This window comes from Drosophila ananassae, chromosome 2R, assembly GCF_017639315.1.
Source record: "Drosophila ananassae strain 14024-0371.13 chromosome 2R, ASM1763931v2, whole genome shotgun sequence".
NCBI classification, from domain to species: domain Eukaryota; kingdom Metazoa; phylum Arthropoda; class Insecta; order Diptera; family Drosophilidae; genus Drosophila; species Drosophila ananassae.
The window spans coordinates 18,932,186-18,956,346 of NC_057928.1; the positions used below are offsets into that span (position 1 = coordinate 18,932,186).

General features: G+C 45.3%; 8 protein-coding genes across 11 annotated transcripts; 5 read left to right on the plus strand and 3 right to left on the minus strand.

Moving 5' to 3' along the window:
- The first annotated feature begins 2 nt into the window (after positions 1-2).
- On the plus strand, positions 3-2,844 carry LOC6506960 (pseudouridylate synthase 7 homolog). Its single transcript, XM_001956880.4, has 4 exons — positions 3-221; positions 277-467; positions 526-946; positions 1,005-2,844. Exons 1-4 carry the CDS (start codon positions 106-108, stop codon positions 2,443-2,445), a joined length of 2,169 nt encoding a protein of 722 aa, XP_001956916.1. The 5' UTR covers positions 3-105; the 3' UTR covers positions 2,446-2,844.
- On the plus strand, positions 2,808-9,023 carry LOC6506961. The gene is made up of 5 exons (XM_001956878.4): positions 2,808-2,923; positions 4,971-5,064; positions 5,129-6,749; positions 6,810-6,868; positions 6,929-9,023. The coding sequence occupies exons 2-5, from the start codon at positions 4,988-4,990 to the stop codon at positions 7,041-7,043; spliced, it is 1,872 nt and encodes a 623-aa protein (XP_001956914.1). The 5' UTR covers positions 2,808-2,923; positions 4,971-4,987; the 3' UTR covers positions 7,044-9,023.
- Positions 3,841-4,862, minus strand: LOC6493036. The gene is made up of 2 exons (XM_001956879.4): positions 4,609-4,862; positions 3,841-4,553 (listed from the first exon to the last, which is right to left on the minus strand). The coding sequence occupies exons 1-2, from the start codon at positions 4,754-4,756 to the stop codon at positions 4,090-4,092; spliced, it is 612 nt and encodes a 203-aa protein (XP_001956915.1). The 5' UTR covers positions 4,757-4,862; the 3' UTR covers positions 3,841-4,089.
- Positions 9,024-9,122: 99 nt separating the features above from the next.
- On the plus strand, positions 9,123-10,574 carry LOC6506963 (pyrimidodiazepine synthase). The gene is made up of 2 exons (XM_001956877.4): positions 9,123-9,261; positions 9,768-10,574. The coding sequence occupies exons 1-2, from the start codon at positions 9,219-9,221 to the stop codon at positions 10,469-10,471; spliced, it is 747 nt and encodes a 248-aa protein (XP_001956913.2). The 5' UTR covers positions 9,123-9,218; the 3' UTR covers positions 10,472-10,574.
- Positions 10,575-10,633: 59 nt separating this feature from the next.
- LOC6506964 (pyrimidodiazepine synthase) lies at positions 10,634-11,708 on the plus strand. Its single transcript, XM_001956876.4, has 3 exons — positions 10,634-10,838; positions 10,895-11,463; positions 11,522-11,708. The coding sequence occupies exons 1-3, from the start codon at positions 10,811-10,813 to the stop codon at positions 11,654-11,656; spliced, it is 732 nt and encodes a 243-aa protein (XP_001956912.3). The 5' UTR covers positions 10,634-10,810; the 3' UTR covers positions 11,657-11,708.
- LOC6493035 (pyrimidodiazepine synthase) lies at positions 11,653-13,843 on the minus strand. Of its 2 annotated transcripts, XM_001956875.4 has the most exons (3): positions 13,693-13,831; positions 11,911-12,494; positions 11,653-11,849 (listed from the first exon to the last, which is right to left on the minus strand). In XM_001956875.4, the coding sequence occupies exons 1-3, from the start codon at positions 13,721-13,723 to the stop codon at positions 11,712-11,714; spliced, it is 753 nt and encodes a 250-aa protein (XP_001956911.2). In that variant the 5' UTR covers positions 13,724-13,831; the 3' UTR covers positions 11,653-11,711. The 2 variants fall into 2 exon arrangements, with proteins under 2 accessions (XP_001956911.2, XP_014764194.1); XM_014908708.3 differs by lacking the exons at positions 11,653-11,849; positions 11,911-12,494 and adding an exon at positions 12,582-13,483 and having other exon boundaries at positions 13,693-13,843.
- A 105-nt stretch (positions 13,844-13,948) lies between these two features.
- LOC6493033 (pyrimidodiazepine synthase) lies at positions 13,949-15,115 on the minus strand. 2 transcript variants are annotated; one of them, XM_001956873.4, is made up of 4 exons: positions 14,961-15,115; positions 14,315-14,892; positions 14,136-14,257; positions 13,949-14,075 (listed from the first exon to the last, which is right to left on the minus strand). In XM_001956873.4, the coding sequence occupies exons 1-4, from the start codon at positions 14,986-14,988 to the stop codon at positions 14,045-14,047; spliced, it is 759 nt and encodes a 252-aa protein (XP_001956909.1). In that variant the 5' UTR covers positions 14,989-15,115; the 3' UTR covers positions 13,949-14,044. The 2 variants fall into 2 exon arrangements, with proteins under 2 accessions (XP_001956909.1, XP_014764193.1); XM_014908707.3 differs by having other exon boundaries at positions 14,061-14,257.
- Positions 15,116-15,197: 82 nt separating this feature from the next.
- Positions 15,198-23,569, plus strand: LOC6506965 (zinc transporter foi). Of its 2 annotated transcripts, none has more exons than XM_014909506.3 (6): positions 15,198-15,758; positions 19,965-20,592; positions 20,652-20,997; positions 21,054-21,223; positions 21,298-22,308; positions 22,414-23,569. In XM_014909506.3, exons 2-6 carry the CDS (start codon positions 20,161-20,163, stop codon positions 22,600-22,602), a joined length of 2,148 nt encoding a protein of 715 aa, XP_014764992.1. In that variant the 5' UTR covers positions 15,198-15,758; positions 19,965-20,160; the 3' UTR covers positions 22,603-23,569. The 2 variants fall into 2 exon arrangements, with proteins under 2 accessions (XP_014764992.1, XP_001956908.1); XM_001956872.4 differs by lacking the exon at positions 15,198-15,758 and adding an exon at positions 18,033-18,115.
- Positions 23,570-24,161: the final 592 nt, after the last annotated feature.

Consider the following 24,161-nt stretch of genomic DNA (forward strand, 5'->3'; position numbering starts at 1 on the left):
AATTTTGCCTTCATACCGAAAGCTGTCACTTCATTCATATGGTTCTTGTTCACAACGTGGGGCATTCTTTAAACAAAGTTTTCGTCTGGGAGTTTTGAATTAAAAATGGGTAAAGACCGCAACAGGGGACGCCGGCATCATTTTTCTGGCCCGTATAACAAGAATAATTGGCGCGGCAAGCAGCGAGACCGCACCATCTACAATGGACCCGCACGCAACAGGTAAACGAATTCAAACAATATGCTCCATCCATAATTGAACCGGCTTTTTGTTCAGGACACCTCCACAGCAGAAAGTCACACTCCGCGAGGACCAGGTGGCCATCACAGAGTTCACCAATCCCGAGGCGCCTGGTTTTACCGGCATTCTGAAGTCGCGCTTCTCCGATTTCCACGTGAACGAGATCGACACCGAGGGCAAGGTCTTGGAACTCAACGATCTTAACGTACCGAAGGTGGCCATCGAGCGTATGTATTCTACCATTTTGTAATAACTTTGAATGACAAATGTATAATCTTACTTCAGCTGTGGATCCTCAGGATTTGGAAAAGTGGAAAAAGGAACTGGAGGGCGTAATTGGAGCTGAAGTCTGGCAGGATATCGCCAATCTGGCCGAGAAAAAATACGACGCTACAGCTGAGCAGAAGGTGGAGATCGATGTGAGCAGCCTGGACAAGGAGAAGCGCACACAAGTCCACCAGCTGGTCAAGCAGCTCTACAAAGGCAAACTGGTGTCCACCACCATTGGACAGCAACAATTGAAGCCCACGTCCGACGAAAAGCCTTCAGAGGCAGCGGAGGAGAAGAAAACAATTCGCATTTTAAAACCAAAACCAGGAAGGGGCGACAATCGATGGAGCTTCCCCGGAGAGTATGTGACGTTTCTGGTGCACAAAACCAATATGGACACTGTCGAAGTGGTCTCTACGCTGGCTTCGAGATTAAAGTAAGCATACCTTCCCTTTCTTTTTATAATTTATTATAAATCCTCCAATTCTTTGCAGCTTACGTCCCTCTCAGGTTAATTACTGTGGAACCAAAGACAAGCGCGCCAAAACAACACAAAACTTCTCAATAAGACGCCGCTCCCCTGACAGTATTCTGGGAGCTTCGCGTTGCCTCCGGGACGTGCATGTCGGCAACTTTGGCTTCAGAAGTACTACTCTTAAGCTAGGCGATCTGCAGGGCAATCGCTTCCGTATTGCATTACGTCATATAGCTCGAGATAAGCGTCCTGACATCGAGACTACTTTAGAGTCAGTGAAGGAACGCGGATTCATCAACTATTATGGATTGCAGCGTTTTGGGAACAGTGCCAGTGTACCCACATACGAAGTAGGCGTGGCGCTTCTCAAATGCGACTACAAGCTGGCATGCGAACTGATTCTGAAGCCCCGCGACACGGACGTGGAGTTCCTGCGTCCCATTCGCGAGGAGTGGTGGGAGAAGCGCGACTCGGCCGCGGCAGCTGCAAAGATCTACTCCGACAAGTTCATCGAGAAGAAGCTCCTGGACGGATTGGCCAAGTTCGGCGAGGCGCAGTACTCCACTGCTCTCAGGCAGATTCCTCGCAACATGCTAATGCTCTATCCCCATGCCTACCAGAGCTACATTTTCAACAGGATTGCATCGAAAAGGATTAAGGAGTTTGGCTTGAAGCTAATCCCTGGAGATTTGGTTTATGTGGAGGACCTACCACCACAGCAAGAGGAGAAGGAAAAACTGAATGAGGAGGAAGTCGCAGGGGAATCTGCCGATGACGTTTCAGAAACTACGCCAGATGCTGCCGAAGAGGATGCCGAGGAAGAGGAGTCTATTTTTAAACGAAAAGTTCGGCCACTGACGGAAGATGACATCGCCAGCGGGCAGTTTAAAATATCTGATGTGGTGCTGCCTCTGCCAGGACATGACATTACTTATCCTGGCAACCAGTGCCGAGAATGGTACGACGAGATGCTCGCCGAAGTAGGCCTCACCTCGGAGCTGCTCAAACATAAAGAGAAGACTTACTCTCTGGGTGGAGCTTATCGCAAGCTGATCATTCAACCCAGTGATCTCAAATGGAGCTTTCGCCTGTACAACACGCCCGAGGATACGCTCATAGCCTCCGACTGGGAGCGCCTGCGAAACATTCCCATAACCGAGGAACCCAAAGAGGAGGAGGCCAAATTCATGGCCCTGCTTTTGGAATTTTCCCTGCCTACAGCCGCCTATGCTACCATGTTTTTGAGGGAGCTATTCAAAAAGGATACCTCGACGGCGATTCAAATGCATTTGGAATGGGAGGCGATGAAGGCGACCAAGAAAGAGGATGTGCCGGACGAGACGGCGGCTAAGGAGGCAAAGGGCGAAGTGGAGGAGAAGGAAGAGGAGGAGCCAGTGGAGAAGATGAGGAAGTTGGAGGCGAAGGCGGAGGCAGAGGCAGAGGTGGTGGAGACCAACTGAGTGCTAGGCCAAAAATCAATATGCTCGGCCAAATCAATTTAACGCGCGCTTCGTATATAACTTCAGACCAAGACCAAGACCAAAAACCCAAAACCAACCACAACAATAACAATGCGCACGTGAGGGCGAGGGCTGCTCCGGACTGCTTGCTCTCTTCGAGAATCATTCTCTCCCGCTGGCGGGCTGCTATCCATACACTCTCACGCCGCGCCGTGGAAGGTCCTGTCTTGAAATTGCAGCCACTATTTCATTCGTTCGGTGGCAAGCGACGCGAAAGCTTGAAGCGACGTGCTGCGCAGTTTTCCCAGCTCGACCACAAAAAGCCAAGTCTCACGGTGTTTTAGCCAAATGTTGTCAATGAGGAGCAATAATAAATAGTTGAGTTAATCCCACAACCTAGTCCCGGAGTCTCATTCAATCGCCATAAGTTCTTGTCGCCAGTGCCCGCCGCAGTGTAATCCGAACGGAGAAAGTCCAGGTGAATGTCGTCGCATTTTGGCTCTTAAATTGTTTGGGCGCGCTTATTTTGAAACTGTCCATAATTCGAAATATATAAACGAGTAATTAAACTTGTAATTATAGTGAGTGCCATTGAACAATTGAACTTACAATGCCGAACTGTACAATATTTTATTTTGGCTTTGTCAGCTTATTGATTTTTGTTTTGTGCTTGTGCTGAAATCAATCGATAATTCGGTGTTAATACAGGGGGCATGGGCATGGGCATAGGAGATGGTAGGAGAGACACCGGACGGGGGACCAGGGAATGTAGGATGAGAATGGGGGCCACCAGCAAGGTGGCTGCCCGTAGGAGTAGTTCATATAGTGGCTTAGTGCGTCGGTGGTGGGGAGGCTGATACTGGGGGGTGGCAAACTGTGTTTCAGTCGTTAAGGGTGCACGACGACGCTCCTCGCTCGTTATGTTTTGTTTTCGACTGCCCTGCCTGGCAGTCGCCCTCGGCCCCGTTGGGGAGTCCTCGAATTAATAAACTAAATGCTTGTTTTGGCGTCGTCGCACTCCCCAGTCCCACCTTCCACCAATCTCGTGCCGATCCAGACGAGGATATTGGACATGTTATTGCTTGCGCGCGCACTCTTTGACTCTTTTTTGTTTTTTGACCAGAGTAACCAGTAGCCAGTTTCCAGCTGCGTCATAGTAGGAGTTTTTGGCGTGGCTGAGTTCGATTTTCTATGCCACCTAACCCGCCACTACCGACCGACTCACCCCGCAGCAAAAGTCTCCTAACCAAAATGGATTTATTATCCTTTGTCGTTTCCTAACTTGGCTATCGAAGCGGATGTTTCTGATGTTATTATTACATATTTATTAGTCTCTCTTTATATTTTGTTGAATTACAAATTAATTCTAGATTAATTGTTTCAATTCTTCTCATCTTTGGCCAACAAATCAATCGCTTCTGTGTCGTTTTAAGCGATTGATTTAGTTTTAAAATCTCTTATTTGTAATTGAGGTTTAAATGTCATAATTTAAGTGCATTTTTTTAAAAACTATTCATAAATTAGCTTGCTTTGGAAGGATTTGCATAGATCTCATAGTCAACAAATGCGAAAGGTAGATTGTTTTGTCTCTGGCAGTCTAGGATTAGTTTTTCGTAGTCTATGATATCTGTAGCATAGTCCTTCCTATATAACTATGTTGTCTATTGGCTCCTCGTTCAGGGCAGAAAGATTGCACTTGCAAAGGTAAGCCAGAATTCTCTTCTCGGCCTTGATGCGGTTATCCTGGCCTAGACCCTCCAGAAGGGCTTCAATTCTCTTCATTAACTCGGCGCGAACAGGAACAGAGGTCGGCGCTGAGACAGAAACCACTGCAGTGGCTACTGTGGTCCCCGGCAGTTGCTCGTCCATGGCCTCCTGCAGCTGATCATCCTCGTCGTGCACATCCCCTACGACAGATTCTGGTTTAGGAGACCGCTGGGCAACGTCCTCCGTACGGTGTTGGATTCTATGGTGGTGATGACTATGCTTCACAAATCGCAATTGGGGCAGGAGATTCCAATCGGAGCCGTTGCCCCCCGCCTTTTCCTTGGCCAGTTCGTGACGTAGTTTGGTCATAAGATTGTTCCAGTGTGCGATGCAGGTGCTCGCTAAGCAGAAATCAGAGATTTAACGTCGAATATTAAAGTTATTTTATTTGTTTACCATTGGTGTTCAAGGAAGTGGCGATGCTGCCCCAGATTTCGGTTTTTTGCTTTTTTTGCGCATTGTAGGGAGTGCTCCTCAAGCCTCTTTCGTAGAGTTTTGGGTTAGCACGTACTAGTTCTATAAGCCTTGAGTCAAAGTCGGACATTTCGTTGAATATTTTTTATAATTTACGACAATAAAAAAAGAGCTTGCAAAAAATTGAAGTAAATTAACAGTGTGACCAACTTAAAAATACGCACTGTCAGAGATGAGCAGCAACCAAACCTCACCACTGTGGGGAAAAAGTCTTTTCAAATAAAACTACCCCATTAAATACGGAGCGTTTTATTGATTTTAATATTGATTTTGTTGTTTTGCAGGCGCTGCCGCCGCAGAGATGGCCGCCGAAAACTATCACCTTAAGTGGGACTCCCACCTATCCTATCTAAACACTTCCATAGCCACGCTTTACAAGTAAGTCAACATTCAGTTCTTTTTACAACAAAATTATAAATAAAACCCAATACTTTTGTTTTAGAAATGAAAAGTTTGCTGATGTGGTGCTATACAGTTCATACAACAGCAGCGGCATTCCCTCGGACATACCCACGGTGGGAATTTCGGCCCACAAGTTTATCCTGAGCGCTTCGTCCCAGTTTTTTGCCACCATGTTTGAAACAGCTCCGATCACGTCCCCGAACGGAGTGCTCTATGTGGTGCTGCCACCAGACTTGAGCCATCGAGCCATCCAGATCCTGGTGCAGTATATGTATAGCGGCGAGGCCACAGTCTCGAATGACATCCTGAACGAGGTGCTTCGCGGTGGAGAAATCCTGAAGATTCGCGGCCTGTGCCGTACCAGCGCTTCCAGTGGCGGAGGATCCGGTGGCCCGAGTAATCCGCACTCCCTATCCGGACATCTACATCCGCGGGAGACGAGCGCCATGTACGTCTCGAATGGCACGCGATCGGCGTTGCCTCCTCCGCCGCCACAAACCATGGCCTCGCAACATACCGGAGATCTGTACAGCAGCAAGCCCAGATACGCACTGGATCACCATCATCATCTGTCCTCATCGCACCACAGTCACAGTCAGAACAACCACCACCATCAGCAGCAGCATCAGCAGTTCCGAGGCCTGGGGGTTTCCGTGATGCCCAAGGACAGCCCCGTGATTGTCAAGTCACCCAAGATGGCCACCCATACGGGCCTCCTGAGCGTGGCCAGCAGCAGCAAGCTGGGCATTTCGGTCAACAAAGAGGTGGCCATTGATCCGGAGGATAAATGCTGCTACCCAGGTCCCGTTCCTGTCGATTCCCAACAGCCACCACCACAATCTTCCTCGGCGAGCGGTAGTGGATCAGTGGTCGTCCCTCCTCCCCAGGGCATAACCATCTGTACCGAGGTGGGGTGCAGCAGCTGCCCCATGGGCGCTGGATCGAATCCAGAGCCTGCAGAGACCACACTCCGGCGGACAGACTACGAGGAGCAGGCTCTATGCGAACGGGAGGAGGTGGGAATGGTCTACGAGCGGCGGTTACGAAGGGAGAGCGCCTGCGAGCGGAGTCTCGACTACTATGAGGCACCTCCTCCCAGCCATTTCGAGCACGTGGTGTCCTCCCGTCTGGCCGTCTCTCCCCCACCGCCACAGCCGCCGCCACCGTCGTCTTCACATCCGACACATCCGCATCCGCACAACTTCCTGACCATTAAACAGGAGCCAACCGACTGGAGCAATAACCCACCCAACGCATCGAATGCCAATAACAACAACCACGAGGAGGGTCCCATGGGATCGCCCAAGCAACCGCTGGACTTTAAGATGAGTGCTGTCAAGCTGGAAGTCAATCGGGATCGGGCTTCTCCCCCAGAGGATTCCGAGGAGCATACGCTGCGCGACTACAACAACTTCAAGCAGCTGCTTGTTTGCGAGATTTGTCAGAAGTCCTTCGAGGACACAAAGTCGCTGGTGCGGCACTTGGGGACACATGCCGGCGATAGTCAACCAGGTTGTCCTACAACAGGATCAGTTTCAGGCTCCAATCTCCTAGCGCCGAGTGCCAGTGGAAGTGCTCCTACAGCAGCCAGCAATTCCAGCAATCTCGCCCTGCGCGGAGCCCTGAAAACCTATGTGCCAAAGAAACGACGCCGGGTATCGGTAAGTAGTCCTGGATTTTATCCGCCTAAGTTTAAAAGATTAAGTTTTTTTTAATTTTAGCAACAGGAGAACAACATGGATCATGATCACGTTACCCTGCTCTGCGACTTGTGCTCCACGTAAGTTGGATCTGATCTTTAAATGTTAGAAAAGATATCCATGCTCTCATTGTCCTGTAGATCGTTTGAAACTCCTGCGGAATGGGTTCGTCATATGAACAATCAGCACACTGAGATCGAGCTGGCCATGTTCAACAGCAAAAAGGATGGCGAGCAGAAGGGATGTGTGTCCTAAGGTGTCTTCAAAGAGTGTCCTGCCCCCAGCAGCAAATCTTCTTCCACTTCCACAGTGTCCACCAGCCAAATGCAGCCAAACAAATTCCAGGTCCACTCGATCCCAGATGCAAATGCTTGGAACACCACAACCAAATCCCAGCCCAGGAGAGTCCAGGAGCTATTCAAACAGCAGCATCAAAACACTATTTGTTCGATAAATTCAAGTCGTTCCAGTAATCAAAGAAAGAAGAGGGAATATTTATAATGCAACAGCAAGAACCGTGATCAAAATGCAACCAAGTATTGCATATTTTATAAAGCAACAACAAAAAAAAGCAAACTTACAAATTAAAAAAACCAGAAAACAAAAATTAACGAAACATTAAACGAAATTTAGAATCGGAATCGGCAGGCAACGATGGAAAAAAAATCAAGAAATCAAATGAAAGCTAACAGTTTGAAAACGAACACCATAAGATTTAACTCAACTGTGTAGATTTTTTTTAAGTATATGTATTTACCTAGTTTTAGATATTTATTCCCCAGTAAAAACAAAATGTGTAATTAAATGAACAACGCGCAATCGATAATTGAATCATTTGAAAGGACTTGAAAAATTCCAGTGTTGGTAAGCAGCGGACTAAGGGGATTCCCCAAGCGCAGAATTTTCCGTTAAGGGAATCCAAGATTTATTCAAATTTGTTATTAAATACATTTTTAAAAAGAAACAAGAAAGGAAAGCTAACTTCGGGCGGAGCCGAAGTTGATATACCCTTGCAGTTCAGTCGCAGTCCGCTAGGTGGCGCCACGCATCTTATATTATTAAATATATAGCGGATCGTATATAGTCGGCCGATCCTTATGAAATTTGGCATATTGAATTATTTTGCCCAAAGAGTAATCTGTACCAAGTCCCATCTTTCTAACTTAAAAAACACCAAAGTTATGCCAATTTCGACCGTTCTATGACAGCTATAGGATATAGTCGGCCGATCCTTATGAAATTTAGTACATAAGATATTTTGGTCAAATATAACATGTGTGGAAAGTCCCAACCCTCTAACTTAAAAAACACCAAAGTTATGGCATTTCGGATCAATCAGTTATATGGCAGCTATAGGATATAGTCGACCGATCCCGGCCGTTCCGACTTATATACTACCTGCAAAGGAAAGAAGGGTGTGTGCAAAGTTTCAACTCGATAGCTCAAAAACTGAGAGACTAGTTTGCGTAGAAACCGACAGACAGACGGACAGACAGACAAACGGACAGACAGACAGACAGACAGACGGACAGACGGACAGACGGACAGACGGACATGCTTATATCGACTCAGGAGGTGATCCTGATCAAGAATATATATACTTTATAGGGTCGGAGATGTCTCCTTCACTGCGTTGCACACTTTTGACCAAAATTATAATACCCTCTGCAAGGGTATAATAACAGTATAGGACCAAAGTAATAAAAACTGGAAATGCAAAATCATTTAATTCATGATTCAGGTAACAATTTTCAATGTCATTGTTATTGTTTTTACTCTATTTTTTTGTGCTTAATTTTTTGAATGTAATAGCTGATAGCTTTTAATAGTTGTCGTGAAATTATGACTTGTGAAATATAAATTTTTTATACGACTTCAATAGAAATTTCTAGAATCTTTTGTACATAGATTAAGTTCAGTTTTTAACGTCCGCCGATAGAAACATTTTGGAAAAAGTCTATAAACTTAAATCTCTAAATGTGTGTAGTAGTTGGAAGTTCAATTATAAAAAAACAACAAAAAAATTCCCCCCAAAAACATCTATAAGTGTAAAAAACATCATATATATATTTACAAGCAGGCGTGATTATTAAAAAACTAAGTAGATTAAACAAAAAAAATTGCAAGCAAAAGTGAAAAAAAACAGAAAAACTGAAGAAAATCGTTTCTTCCCCAAACAAATGGCAAAATGTAGAAAAAAGCGTTTTAATTGCAAATAAACCAACGACGATGAAATTTTGTTTTTCATTTAATGGAAAAGATAAAGAGTAGTCGGACTTAAAACTCTTAAGTGCTAGGTTATTAATAAAAGCTTAATTCAAAAAGCTTTTTAAAAATAAATACAGAGCGCCGTCGAAGAAAAACTTTAGTTGACAAAGAAACGTTGACTGGTTAAGTGAATTTTTTACTTTAATTTGCTTTTTGCGGTTTATGTTAAAAGCCATCATGAGTTCTGGTTTCCACCTGGCTAAAGGTAACAGAAAATGTTGATAAGAGAACGGGTCGTATTATCAAAACAAGTTTTCGGCATTCCATCAAGTGTGGGTTTTTAAAAAGTTAATAATTTAAATTTTTTTAGACACTTAGACATTTTTTTAGATGATTTAATTGAGGCACAATTTTTTAAATCACTTTTAATTTTTGTTCATCATTCTCTGGCTGCGTGATCCCAATAGTTTATAGATTAATACAAGTCATCGTATTAGTCATAATTTATCCCACATTCTGTCAACCGGTTCTCTTTAATTCGATTAGTAGCGAATGAACCAGAATACTTTTTTGTTTTGAAAGTAGATAACATATCTGTTTATGTTTGGCAAGTCTGGGTTTATCAACTTTATAAATATGACTTGCTGTTTTCCAAAAACTTATCAGCAGGAAGGCACTCATCATTCAATATTAACTTGCCACTTAGATTGGTACTCACTTTCAACCAAAAGGGTTAAAAAAAAACACTACAATCTCTTTAATATCTTTCAGGATCCCCCAAACCCACTCTGCCCGAAGATGGCCTTCTCCGCCTGTTCTCCATGCGCTTCTGTCCTTACGCCCAGCGGGCCCATCTCGTCCTGAACGCCAAGAACATCAAATACCACACCGTCTACATCAATCTCACCGAGAAGCCGGAATGGCTGGTGGACTACAGCGCTCTCCTAAAGGTTCCAGCTCTGCAGTTGCCGGGCGAGAAGGGCCAGCCCTCGCTCATTGAGTCGCTGGTGATTGCCGAGTACCTGGATGAGAAGTACCCTCAGAACCCGCTGCTGCCCAAGGATCCCCTGAAGAAGGCCCAGGACAAGATCCTGGTAGAATGCTTCAGTGGAATCACTGGTGCCTTCATGAAGATTCTCACCCAGAATGCCAATATCGAAGAATTTTGGGTGGCGCTGGATATTTTCGAGCAGGAGATTACCAAACGGGGAACACCCTACTTTGGTGGTGACAAGCCCGGCTTTGTGGACTACATGATCTGGCCCTGGCTGGAGCGCCTGCCTGTGCTGGAGTTTGCCACAAAGGAGAGCTACAGCTTCGATGAGAAGCGTTTCGCCAACGTCTCCAAGCTTATCAAGCTTTTGAAGGAGGATGCGGTGGTGAAGTCCTTCTACGCTACTCCGGAGCAGCACCTGGAGTTCTGGCGCACCCGCAAGGCAGGCAAAGCCAACTACGATCTTTTGGCTTCCTTGTAGTTTGAGATTTAAAGCTAAATAACTTTAATTTAACTAAAAATATTTAATGAAAAGTTATCTAAAAATTACTACAAAAAATACAAAAATATTTAAAAATCTAAGAAAAATGTATATTTTTATTAAATTATAAGTTCAGAAGTAGAACCTTTTGGTTCTATAGAATCTCTACTGTATCCAGCAGAGTGCCTATGTATGTCAGCCGCAAAGGTTGCCCCACGCCGCTCCAAGTTCAGCCGGGTAACCGAAGCCATCCGGCGAAGGGCGGCCAGATCAGATCTTTATATACCACCCAACCTGGAGATGTCATCACTTGCATTTTGAGATCCGAGCACGCACATCATGAGCAACGGCAGGCATTTGGCTAAAGGTAGGATTCCACGCTAAAGGATACTTAGCTATAGACTCATCTGAATCGCTTGAAAGGTTCTCCCACACCTGATGTTCCCGAGGATGGGATCCTGCGGCTCTACTCCATGCGCTTCTGTCCGTTCGCCCAGCGTGTCCACCTGGTACTCGACGCCAAGCAGATTCCCTACCACAGCATCTACATCAATCTCACCGACAAGCCGGAGTGGCTGCTGGACAAGAATCCCCAAGGCAAAGTGCCGGCGCTGGAGCTAGTCCGCGAGCCAGGACCTCCGGTGCTGACGGAATCGCTCCTAATTTGCGAGTATTTGGACGAACAGTATCCCCTACGCCCTCTGTATCCCCGTGATCCCCTCAAGAAAGTGCAGGAGAAGCTGCTAATCGAGCGTTTCGGTCCGGTGCTGGGAGCCTTTTTCAGGGCCTCCGATGGTGGTGATCTGGAGCCCTTCTGGGCTGGCCTGGACACCTACGAAAAGGAGCTGAGCCGGCGCGGCACGGACTTCTTTGGCGGGGAGCAGACGGGCATCCTGGACTACATGATCTGGCCCTGGTGCGAGCGCCTTGAGCTGCTGAAGCTGCAACGCGGCGAGGAGTACAACTACGATGAAGCAAGATTCCCGCAGTTGGTAAGATTATTCGTCATCTCTCATATTTGAAAAGATCTCAGAGAGAATCCCTTTTCAGACACTATGGGTGGAAAGGATGAAGCGCGACCAGGCTGTAATGGCCTTCTACATGGAGGCAGAGGTGCAGGCCGAGTTCTTGCGCACGCGTGCCGCTGGACATCCCAACTACAACCTTCTGGTCAAGGAGGCTTGATTCTATATCCCTTTATTGGCAATTTCTTCTTGGAATGAATAAAAAATCTTAGATTCTATGAAATGTTTTTGAAGGCAATATCGTACTGGGGTTTACCCAGGGTCTTGGACTTCTGGAACTCGGCATGCAGTTGCACATCCAATGCGGTTTTCTTCACAGCTTCATCTTGGGCCACAAGGTCCCGCCATTTAAGCTGAAATTATGAGGGTTAGAATATGAAATCATCTCTAGAAGTATGGAACCAATTGGCTTACCAATTTTTCAAACCGCTTCTCGTCCAGCTCGTACTGACTATTTATCTTCATGCTGGGAAACCTCTCGAACCATGGCCAAATCATGTAGTCCACAATGCCGATGGCCTGTCCTGAAAAGTAAGGAGTTCCCCTCTTTCCCAACTCCTCTTCGAAAACGCCCAGTGCTGCCTCAAAATTCTTGATGGCATCTGCTGGAGGATTGGGATTGCAGGTCAAAACTGGGTAAATGGCACTGACCACCGGTGCAAAACGCTCGATAAGGATCTTGTCCTGCGCCTTCTTTAGCGGATCAGTGGGAAACAGTCGCCCTGACCCGGGATACTGCTCGTCCAAGTACTCGGCAATGACCATGGACTCCACCAAAGTGGGCTGATCCTTCAGGTTTGTGAGCTGCACGGCAGGTACCTTTCCCAGAGGACTGTAGTCCTTGTACCACTCTGGCTTCTCGATCAAATCCACATAGATGGTGTGGTGAGGGACCTGTTTGACGGCGAGCATGAGGCGAATCCGATGACTAAATGGACAGAAGGCCATCGTAAAGTAGCGGAGAACCCCATCGTCGGGAAGCTCTGGTTTCGTTGAACCTGAAATTTTAATCATTCATGATTAGTCGAGGGCTGCGATGACTAATAAGTGGATAAACCCAAGCGCCGGGTGAATGAGAGTACAGATTAGAGGTTATTTATGTTTCTTTTATCTGGCTAAGGAGTATTTTTCTGTTTAACAGTTGCTTTAAGCTAATCCTGCTCATAAGTACAGCTTTAGTTTTCCTGCCACACAAAGAATCGATCTACTCTGAATTTAAATAACTTAATAAATTGCAAGTGTAAGTATTCTGGAATCCCATTCCTCTACAGCGGCTCGAAAGCAATGTCGTAGTCAGGCTTGGCCTCATGGCGGGTTCGCATGAACTTGGCATGGATGCGGGGATCCAGGGTAGTGGCCTTGACAGCCTCATCCTGAGCCACCAGATCGCGCCATTGCAGGAGGTTCTTGTAGCGCGTCTTGTCCAGCTGGTACTTGCTATCAAGGGTGTACTGGAGAGCTGGGAACCGTTCGAACCAGGGCCAGATCATGTAGTCCACAATGCCGATTTTATCGCCACCGAAGTAGGGCGTTCCCCGCTTGGTAATCTCCTGTTCGAACACATCCAAAGCCTTCTCAAAGTTGGGAATGGCATCGGCTGGAGGGTCCTTGGTGAAGAACACCGGGTAGATGGCACTGACTGCCGGAGCCAGACGCTCGATCAGGATCCTGTCGAGGGCCTTCTGCAGCGGGTCCTTGGGGAAAAGAGGTCCTGCGCCGGGATACTGCTCGTCCAGATACTCGGCGATCACCAGGGATTCGACCAAAGCCGGCTGGCCTGGGAGTTGGGGCAACTGGATGGCTGGAACCTTTCCCAGTGGACTGTAGTCGATGTACCACTCCGGCTTCTCGCTTAGATCAATGTACACCGTGTGGTGTGGGATCTTCTTGGCGTTCAGAATCAGGTTGACCCGCTGGGAGTAGGGGCAGAATCGCATCGTGTAGTAGCGCAGGACGCCATCCTCGGGGATTTCCGGCTTGGGGGAACCTGTTGAAGTGAGTCGATTTGTCAGTAGACGGCTTTGACGTCATTCGAAATGTTTCCACTACTTTTTGGCTAAAATTAAACTGTCTATCTGCCGCAATTTACGCCTCCAACAGGGCGAGATAAAACTATTCTCTGACAATCTAAATGCCGCGTCACTGTTCCTGATGATCCGATGACCTTGAAGTGATCACCCCCCACCTTCCACTCACCTCGTTTAAAGTGCATTTGCGGCAGGGCCATCTTGTTAACTATGCTAAGACAATTCCTTAGCCGTGAAATGTTGGAGCAGAAGTATTCCAATCGAGTGACAGCCACTGGATTCCAGAGTGGACCTTATATAGCAAACCATTCCCAATATATCGATAAAAATTTGAAGCACAGGTGTGGCGGGAAAAAATAAGCTTTTTTAAAAAAGCGCCAAAAACATTACATTCTAAAAATCTTAAAATTAAGTAAAAACAATCATTTTTAATCACATGATAGCTGCTCTATGTTCAAATTTATTACCATTATGTATGTACAATTGCTCAAAAAATATTTTTAAATGCTGTCCTCGTAAGTTTACTCCAATTTTGGGCGCTTGGTTTCTTTGCTAAAATTAAGAAAACTCTTTTAAACCATACACATTTCTTAATTATAAATGAAAACCTACTAGAGCATATTGTAGTCGGGATTGCCATCACGTCTGGACTTCATGTACTTGGCATGGGTTTCTCCATCTAGGTGGAAAATCTTGACAGCACGGTCTTGGAGCATCAAATCGCGCCATTTAAGCTAAAATAATGGGAAAATCTTAGAATAAAGAAGCTGATTAAATGTTCCAGAACCCACCAGAGTAACAAATCGCTCTGGATCCAACTCCAGTCCACGATCGTATTTCAAAGCAGCAAAACGCTCACACCAGGGCCAAATCATGTAGTCCAACATCCCTGGCGCAGTGCCGCCGAAGAATTCGGTTCCACGCTGCTTCAGTTCCTCCTCGTAGATGGCTAGTCCGGCAAAGATATCGTCATTCACAAGATCGGCAGGATTCGGGTTGAGAAGAATCCTGTAGAAGGTCATGATAAACTGGCCGAAACGCTCTATTAGGATCTGATCCTGGGCCTTCTTAAGGGCATCCTTGGGGTACAGCGGCACCTCCGGATATTTCTCGTCCAGGTAGTCGCAGATGATCAGCGACTCGATCAAAACAGGATGACCTGGTTCCCGGACGAGCTCCAAAGCTGGCACCTTGCCACTGCTGCTCACTTCGCGGAACCACTCGGGCTTCTCCTTAAGGTTGATGTAGATGTCGTGATGGGGCACATTCTTGGCATCCAGAACCAAGTGCACGCGGTGGGCATAGGGACAGAACCGCATCGAATAAAGCCGGAGAATGCCGTCATCCGGGAACAGTGGCTTCGAGGATCCTGATGGTAAGAAATATATATTAAACTAAATTTTAAAATGGCCTTTGAGTTAAATATATTGCACTTACCCAAAGTAAAATGCTGCAAATTGCTCATTTTGGAAAAATATTTGAAATATTCGTTTGTTTTTATTTACTGCTGGAATGTGCCTCAAAACATTTATCGTAGATGACAGGAGAAGGGAGTTTACAAAATACCAAATCTTTTTAGTATTTTTTTTTATCAAAAAATCATCTGCTGGCTATTATTATTCTAAATTTAAATTAAATATATTAACGTATTTATTATTAAAGACTTCAAATTAACTTAAATAAAACATTATGTATACAAATTAATTTTGAAACAAAATTAAAAAAAAAAAAATCGATAGTCCGACTAGGGCTGCCAACTATCGCTTAGAATTTGAAATATATGGCAGCAACCCTCATTCGCCAGCCCTGGACAGCTGTGGCACGCATTAAAAAATATTATTGCGGATTTTTTAATATTTATATTGGCGGTGAATGCGAAAGTGTGGGATGGCAGCGGCGGCATATGTTTAAGTCCATCGAGTCCGGAAAATGTTTACACCAAGCCCGCCCCTTGCGTAATTGTGGCCGCCCCCTGTGTGCGATTGTGGAGTCAGTGCAGATTGCGCGAATTCTGTGAGGAAAATTCGCCGCTCCGGTTGACTTGCCCTGCTCATCTGAGATTATAGCAGCTTAATTGACATTCGGCGTTATCTCGACGGCGATTCCATTCAGCAACCACCCCGCCCACCATCCCAGAGAAGCTATATATTCGTCCGGACCAGCATCAGGGAATTGATAAATACAAAGCGCCCGCGTGTGTATTGAAATCCATTTTTTTTGTGAATCCGCGGGACGGTGAGTGTCTATCAACGGTCTATTAATTGCACCATCTCTTGTGATTGCTAGATTTTACTTTCTTACACACGAAAAACAAAAAAAAAATGCATGTGACGGGCCTCCACCCCCAGCACCCCTGCTCCGCCGCTTCGTCATTATATTTATTTATAGCGGCACGGATTTCCATGTGCGAGAGATTTTTTGACAACCACGCTCACCCATACCCTGACACCGGAGCGGGACATGGACGACATAACTGTCGGCGCTCGGCACTCGGCACGTTTTTATGCTATTTTCGATCAGCATATATTCATGAATTTTTCATTGGCCGTGGGTGTCGCTATCGTCGGAGCCTAATTACGCAAAATCCGGGGAATCAGAACGATTCAGAACTACTAGTGGCCTCTTATCATCCCAGTGACCCATATAATCAACATGTGTTTCGGCTTCCTTCGGTGCTCTTTTGGTCGCTCGCCACTCAGGTCTGTTATTTTCAGACATGTGGGTGGGCGGCTGGCTGGCGGGTGAATCATAGATAGTGTTGGCTCAGTGTCCTTATCGGGCGAGAAATTCACAATTGTCCATGCCACTAGAATCTAAATCAATTATAAATGGAGGGGAGACTATCGAGAGTTTTGGATGCTCTTGACAGAGGCTATAGACTTGTAAAAATGTGATGTAATATTTGAGAATATCAATGAACTTTACTCCTCCTCCACATTCGAGCCAGTGCACACGGAAAAACAAACAATTGTGGCCAACTGTTTACTACGACGATCGTTCCGATGCCCGAAATGAATTATTTATCGCTTATGGCCAGCCCTTCAACATCAGTTATGTGTCAGTAGTCGGGCTACCAGTCGCATAATAAGTATCAAAGCCACGTATCTGCCAGTAGCACTAGCAGTGGAGCACAGCAAGGTCAGAACCTCGTCGTTGTCCCGTCCGGATTCCGTGATCGACCTCTGCAGAGTCCGATCCGGCCAGAACTCCATTGGAGCAGTCACCTGACCCCCGACTGGCTTCAAATTATATCAGAAATCTATCAAAACCCCGACGCGCCTGCTGAAATTTCATATGGCGCAAAAAAGAAAAGATAATTCCCGAAGGTGTGTGCGATGGAGGGTTCTCGTATATACATAGATATGTAGATATGTGTGTTTGGACTGGCGGAAAGGTTTACCCGAAGATTTCGGCATGAAATTTGTTGGTGGAGGAGCAAAGGTAAACGAACAATTAGCTGGCAGGTAGCGAGCATATCTGGCATGCAGTTGTCTGCGTGAAATTTCAGGCAGAGCCATTAAAAATTACGTCAGCGCCGCGAATAGAATCGTGTGAGGAGCGAGTTTTCCACGTTTTTTTTTTGCACAATCTCTGGTTGTAAAGTGGAGATAATTCAGATTCTAAGGTTCCAAGGCTTTCAACCTTATATCATGGAGATATCATGCTTGATTTATTTCTATTTCGTGAGTCAACAAGCCAGTGACTTCCAGGGATTAAAAGCTCATTTAATATATCAACGGAAAGCAGTCGCAGTCAGCTATGAAATTTCATGTAAAGATATCGGACGAAATTGGACGAAGCCGGGAAATGGGAGATGTGGCGCGAAATTGCTGACTCAGCTTCAAGTTTCGAGACCCAAAAGAATTTCACAATCCAGCGCAACTGTACCTCTGAAATTTCAGTCTGAAAGACTCGTGAGAAGATGATTATTAAGCTTTGAAAGCAAATATTTGTGCAAGTTATTGGGTTTCGGTCTAGAAAGATGATTTTTTGGGCCAAAAAGTGGGGGTATCAGGCGAACTTTAGTCAGCAAAAAGTTAATGGGAGATATCAGGCGAATTTCAGATGACTAATGAGCTAAAAATTGCCCGAAATGACTCGGAGGTACAAAGTTTTTGAGACTTTTGACAGCTGTTTCTCTCGAACTGCTCCTAAAAAAAGCTTCAAACTAGCGCCTAGTAATAATTACAACTCGAAGAACTGATCTTTAAGTGCATGCGCCACCTTGAAATTGATCTTCTCTTCTAATTCGTCATTGAACTAGTTGATTGACATTCGATTTGAAGCCCAGAATCGTAATCCTTTTGGTCCAAGCCTGACAACAAGCCAGATGCATAGTCGTCTGGTCTAATATTTTCTTTGCAGTTAGCCATGGTCTGTAATCGGCCACGCCTTCGATGTGGGCATGCTTTAATGGAGTCCAGATATATATATGTATCTAGATATATATGTATACAAGTTAGGGGCCAACAACGAAACTGGCTTATAAATCGCAACGCAAGCGACGCGCGCCGCTCAGTTGCAAAGCGAGGGCATAGCTGGCTGGTGGTTTGGATTGGAGATCGCTTCGGTTCGGCAAACTGATTGATTGAGTACGAAATTTAATTGATAAATCAAAAATAATCATCATCAATAAAGGAGAAAGTGAATTTTAGTTCTTATCTGGAAAAAGAGTTTTATGAACTAGGAGCGATAGTGCCTCCCAACTGACACTCTTTCGGGCTATTTTTGGAATTACTTTATTATCCTGAAATCGAAATAAATGTGATACTTGTGGTGACTGAAAGAAAGTGAATTTAATCGAATTATTTAATGACAAGTGTAGCATTGAAGGCGACATTAAAACGAACTCACTCGTTTACTCGTTTTTCTCAGTGATTTCATTAAAATCACGCGAACAGAATTTAAATTAGGCTTGATTACAAAAAAGATAACAAACTAAAAAATAAAATAAAATAAAAAATCCATCGAATGGCGGCAGCACTTGACCAATTGACTCAGTCGGACTGGGACTGGGATTGATTGGGAATATTGGTGGCCGATTTGGTGGGAATTTGTGAATTGAATTTTGGAAAATGCAAATAATTCGCTTGATTGATTTTTATTGCCTGCAAATGGCAGTTAATTTCCTCAACAAGTGCGAACCGCCATCACAACCTTTGGCAATCGGCAAGCCCTTAACCCTTAACTCCTCAACCCGCGAGCGACCTTGGCAGGAAGTTCCAAGGCGGTTGTCCTTGTCAATGCCGAGCCTAGCCGCCCACTTCCTTTGACCTTCACGCCTCCATCTCCCCTTATGCAAGAGCCATTTCCACCAGCATTATTTTGGTGTTTGACTTTCGCTTTTATTAAGTCGATAACCAGCCAAGCCACCCACGTGTAGTGCGGTGCGGCTCCTCCTCTCTCACCTCTGTCGTAAATTTTCGCCAAAGTTTTATCAATAAATTGGATTTCAATGCAGGCAGGACTGTTGAACTAACCAGCCCGAACTTGTGGCATTAATGCGCAATTGCAAAATGGTTCGAGTTTCCCCACACACATATTCGAACAAGTAGTTCCCAGCCCCCGCCGAATAACAAAGCTATTTCGAGAGTCTCTTTGTGGAGAAATTTTGAGTCGGCTTTGGCACTTTTCTAAACGCTTTTTCGGCGCGTGCCAGTCGCTGTTTGTTTACTGGAGGAGCCGCATGGAATTCCTCGCAGTTCTGGCTCCAGATTAGGGGCTTCCATCAAGCGATAAGCTTCCATTTAAATCCTGACAATGTAATTCGGGTAATGAGTTCTACTATCAGAGAGTGTTGCAATCTTAAGTTTAGGTTCTAAATATATAGTTTTGAAAAGTTAATTCCGCGATAAGGAAACTGTATGCTAATGCCAAGTGAATTTTAAACTATTTATCAGTTAAAAGTTAATAATCAAAGATTAAATTGTTCAAGTTTTCTACACCAATGATCAATGTGAGAGAGTCGTACAAACAAAATCCAATCAGCCGTGAAATTAGGCATCATATTCTTGTTTAAATATCCGATCATAAATCCGAGCCAGCACCCACCTCCAGAGCCAGACAAAAAATTCTTTGTTTTGATAGACAACGACTGCAATGGAAGCCCCCCTTTTATGGTGATCTGCTGGCACCTGAAACCAGCCACTCGGCTGTCTGTTTACCTCTCCGATCCGTGATCTGTGATCCATATTTGGAGGCGTCGATCCACGATCCACCAACGAACGAACTTGAACTTCCGCTTTGGTCCGCTGACTATTTTGGTTATGCAATGGGCTTTGGCTTTTGTAAGTGGACCGGACCGGGTCGGACCGGGCTTAATGAGTGTGGGATGGTGACAAGGGGTGCTGGCATTAGAACCCCATAAACGATTTATAATCAGCCCTCTCTCTTTACAATTATTTTTGGCTAATCCCCAGTTGACTTTTCTCTCCATTGCAGATCGAAGAATAAAAACTGAAAACCGACTGACTACAATTCCTGGTATATAATGATCGTGGGAGATCTTGCCTGGCAGTAAACCTTCAGCCCACGACCAGTCAGCGTTAAATAGAATTAATCGAAAGCTAAGAGAGAATCAGGATCAGGATCAGGAACTCGGTGAAACGAAGGAGAAGGAAGCCCTGATCGATGCAAGATGGCGCGACACATTATGGCCGTTTGTGTGGTGTGCCTTTTGTGTGCACACCGCCTGCACTGTCAGGACCACATCGAGAACCTCCTCGGCTCGGTGGCCTACACCAGCCAGGAGCTGCTCAATGCCCGCGTCTACCCGAACCTCCAGTTCAATCCCTCCATTGAAACCACCGATCGGCGGCAGCAGCGCTCCGCTTCTGGCGACGACGACACCCCCAACTACAGCACCAGCCCGCCCTCGAGGAGACAGAAGCGTCACGCCGGCCACGATCATGGCCATCACAACGCCGTCGATTCTCGTGTCCCGCAGATCACCCAGTACTATCTTGAGAAGCTGATGGGCCAGAAAGAGGCTATGCCCACCAGCGGGTTTGAGGAATTCCTGCAGGAGCTCAACCTCCGTGACATGCCCAGTGGAGCCAGTGAAGGAACCGTAAGGAATCTTTAGTAATAACTTTCAAATAAATGAAAAACTGTATCCTCTTCTTATAGTGCGTGCCTGCCAGTCGTCTGGTGCATCATGTACAGCCCCACAATCACCACCATCACGAGGAGGAGGAGGAGGAGCAGGATCAGTTGCAGCTCAAGAACTGCACACTGAACAATAATGGAACCAACTCCAACGTCGTATGCGCTCCCCTGCACCACAATCACACCCACGCCAGCGACGACAGCGGGAACTTTACGCTCAGCGAAAAGGACATGCTCTACCTGTGTCCGGTGCTCCTCCACGAGCTGAAAGCCCAGAGCGGAGGATGCATAAATCCGTCCGTTCTCTCCGACATCGATAGCACGGAGCAGCTGCTAGAGACTGAGAAGGAGAGGGACTTCCTCTATGGTGAGTGGACTCAGCTTTTCCGCATTACGTAAATAATAAATTTTCTTTATTTTCAGTGTGGGTTTATGCTTTTATTTCGGTGTTCGCATGCGGCCTCCTGGGCCTTGTCGGAGTGGCCATTATTCCGTTCATGGGCTCGCGGTACTACAAGTACATCATCCAGTATCTGGTTGCGCTTGCCGTGGGTACGATGACCGGCGATGCCCTTCTGCATTTGCTGCCCCATGTGAGTAGAGTTGATGGTTTCCCTTATAAGGGTTATGGTTGACTTATTGCCTCCTTTCTCAATCAATTTGATAGTCTCTGGCTGGCCAGGATGAACGGGGCATGATCATGAAGGGACTGGGCTGCTTGGGCGGCATCATTTTCTTCTACGCGACAGAGCACTCGCTCACCATGATCTCCGAGTGGCGAAAGAGTGTGGAGAAGAAGGAGACGAAGAAGCCATCGCGTGCGAAGGTGATGCGCGATCCGGACTCCTCCGTCAACAACTCGGTGGCGGGGGACAAGATCTGCAAGCAGAAGTACAGCTCGTATCCCTACTGCTATGACGAGATCACAATGAACAACAAGCAGAGCGAGTGGATGCACCTGCCGGCTGGAGTGGAGGGAGCCACCTCGGCGGCGGGCGCTGGCGGCGATGCTCCCAATGGCTTGGGACACGATCACGAGGGATCCAACGACATGGCCGCCGCTGCCGAATCGCTGCTCTCCACCCTGCACTCCAACTGTGTGGAGATGAACCACCACAACCACAACCACAATCACAAGCACAATAGCCACCAGCAGAACCAGCCAGGAGAGAGCCAGGACAACAACACCATTGTCACGGATCTGGATGGCAATGCGGTGTATGCTGCAAACAATGCGAAAGACAAGGATAATCATGTCACTGTCATCTTGCGAGAGCACGAATCTTCCCACCACGGACACAGTCACCGCCACGGGCACGTTCATTCGCCTCCGGAAACCCTTAGTGCCGTGGCCTGGATGATTATCATGGGCGATGGCCTGCACAACTTCACCGACGGCATGGCCATTGGCGCCGCCTTTGCCGAGAATCTTGCCGGTGGCTTCTCTACCTCGCTGGCCGTTTTCTGTCATGAATTGCCGCACGAGTTGGGCGACTTTGCCATTCTCATAAAGGCGGGCATGTCGATAAAATCGGCCGTCTACTACAACCTGTTGACTGGTGTCCTGAGCTTCATTGGCATGATCTTTGGCATTGCTTTCGGGCAGTCCCAAGACGTGGCCCAGTGGATGTTCGCCGTGGCCGCGGGCCTCTTTATCTACATCGCTCTGGTTGATATGGTAAGTAGTTCTAATCCGATTAGATTTCAAACAAAATTAGCTGCCATTGAGAACATAAATTAAATTTACTTTTTATTTTTTTACAATAAACTTTTCGTGTTTCAGATGCCCGAGATCTCGGCTTCGCACAAGTCGCTGGGACAGTTTCTGCTTCAAATACTTGGAATGTTGAGCGGCGTGGGAATAATGCTATTGATTGCGCTCTATGAAGGCGATCTTATGAGCGTTTTCGGAACGAGTGGAGGAGGCGGCGGAAAGCTCAGCGGCGGATCATCTTACCAGCATGTGCATTAAACACACACACGAAACAGAACTTGTAACCAATCGATGCAAATCTTGTAGCGTATTATTTGAACTGCAGCGAAACTTGTGAATGAACTGCATTTTCCGTCAGGCTAGGACCCTTTTCAATTATTATTATAATTTTTGTATAATTCGAGTAGAATGTTGTTTACCTCAGCACACACACAGCCGTACCCGGTTGGCACCAAACCAAAAGCATTTGTTATCCAGTTTTTGAAAAACAAACACACAACACAGAACTCTCAATACCCAAGCCATCAAGAAAACCAAGAACTAAGAACTCCTGTACCACAAAGAAGCGACACGAATCACAGAAGCACCTGTATCATTTTCGTTCCTAATTTTGCTACTGAACTGCGTTCGAATCGTTTCAAAACCGATTAATTGTAAGATTTCTTGAAATTGTCTCTAGGTTATAAAGTGATTTTGAATTTAGGAGAGAAACCAACAAATTTAAAATCGAAAAGCAAGCAAGGATAAGATTTCTCTAAACAGAAGAGAAACAATAACAAATAGCGGAGTGGCTGGTCCAAGTGGATATCAGGATTATAAAAGGATATATGAAGATACCCGACCACCATCCATCGATTAATGATCTTTATACACTGAGAAAAAAAAGCATATATATTGTAGAATATATAGTTTTGTATTTTTTAGAGTCTAGGTGCGCACGTTTACTTTAGCGAGTTTAACATTCTAAACCAAAATTTAAGGAATGTCCACTGTTATGATTTCTGACAGTACTTAACGACTTGAATGCATATATATTTTCTAATTTAGAAAGTGAGGAGAGAAACCATTTAGGCAACCCACAAACAAAACCATTTAATCTTAATTTATTATCGTATTTGTAGTGAATTAAACAGCTAAAAATGTATACATTAAAAAAGGCACCCCATGCATCATTTCAACTTTTGTTTAATTATGATTTTGTAATAAAACACAAGTTAAACTAAAACTGTTTTAATTTTATAAAAATATTCTATATTATTCCACTATTTTTTTAATTGCGCACACAACTAAACATGAAAGTAATTGTGATTCTAAATGAGTAACTAAAATTTGTAAAGAAGTGCGGCTTGAGGAACTAGGACTATCAAGGACTATCACTGCGAGGACTCACACTCAAGAACCATGGAACCGCACTCGAAAGCTATATATCTATCACTTTAACTAAGCAACTATATGCTAAAAGGCAGTAAAACCTACTAACAACTAGTATTAATATAATACTTTGGTGATATCACGCAAAAGGCAATTGAAACGACTAACGAAATAAATTTACAATAAATTAACGTATTAAAATCTAACTATGAATGTAAGCTGTGTATGTGTGCACTAGCACAGGCGAATTGCGCGTATTTTGCTATATTTTAGTTTATATTTTGTAAAGAACATAACACTTTTTAAATTTTCAAAATAAATGTTTTTCCACCTCAACTTCATAAAGAAGCAGCTGGTGTTTGAATTTGGCGGGCAAAATTGTGATCTAAAAATCTTTTTCCTTCAGCCCTGGCAGAAGGTTTCTTTAGTAAACTTAAAACTTATTC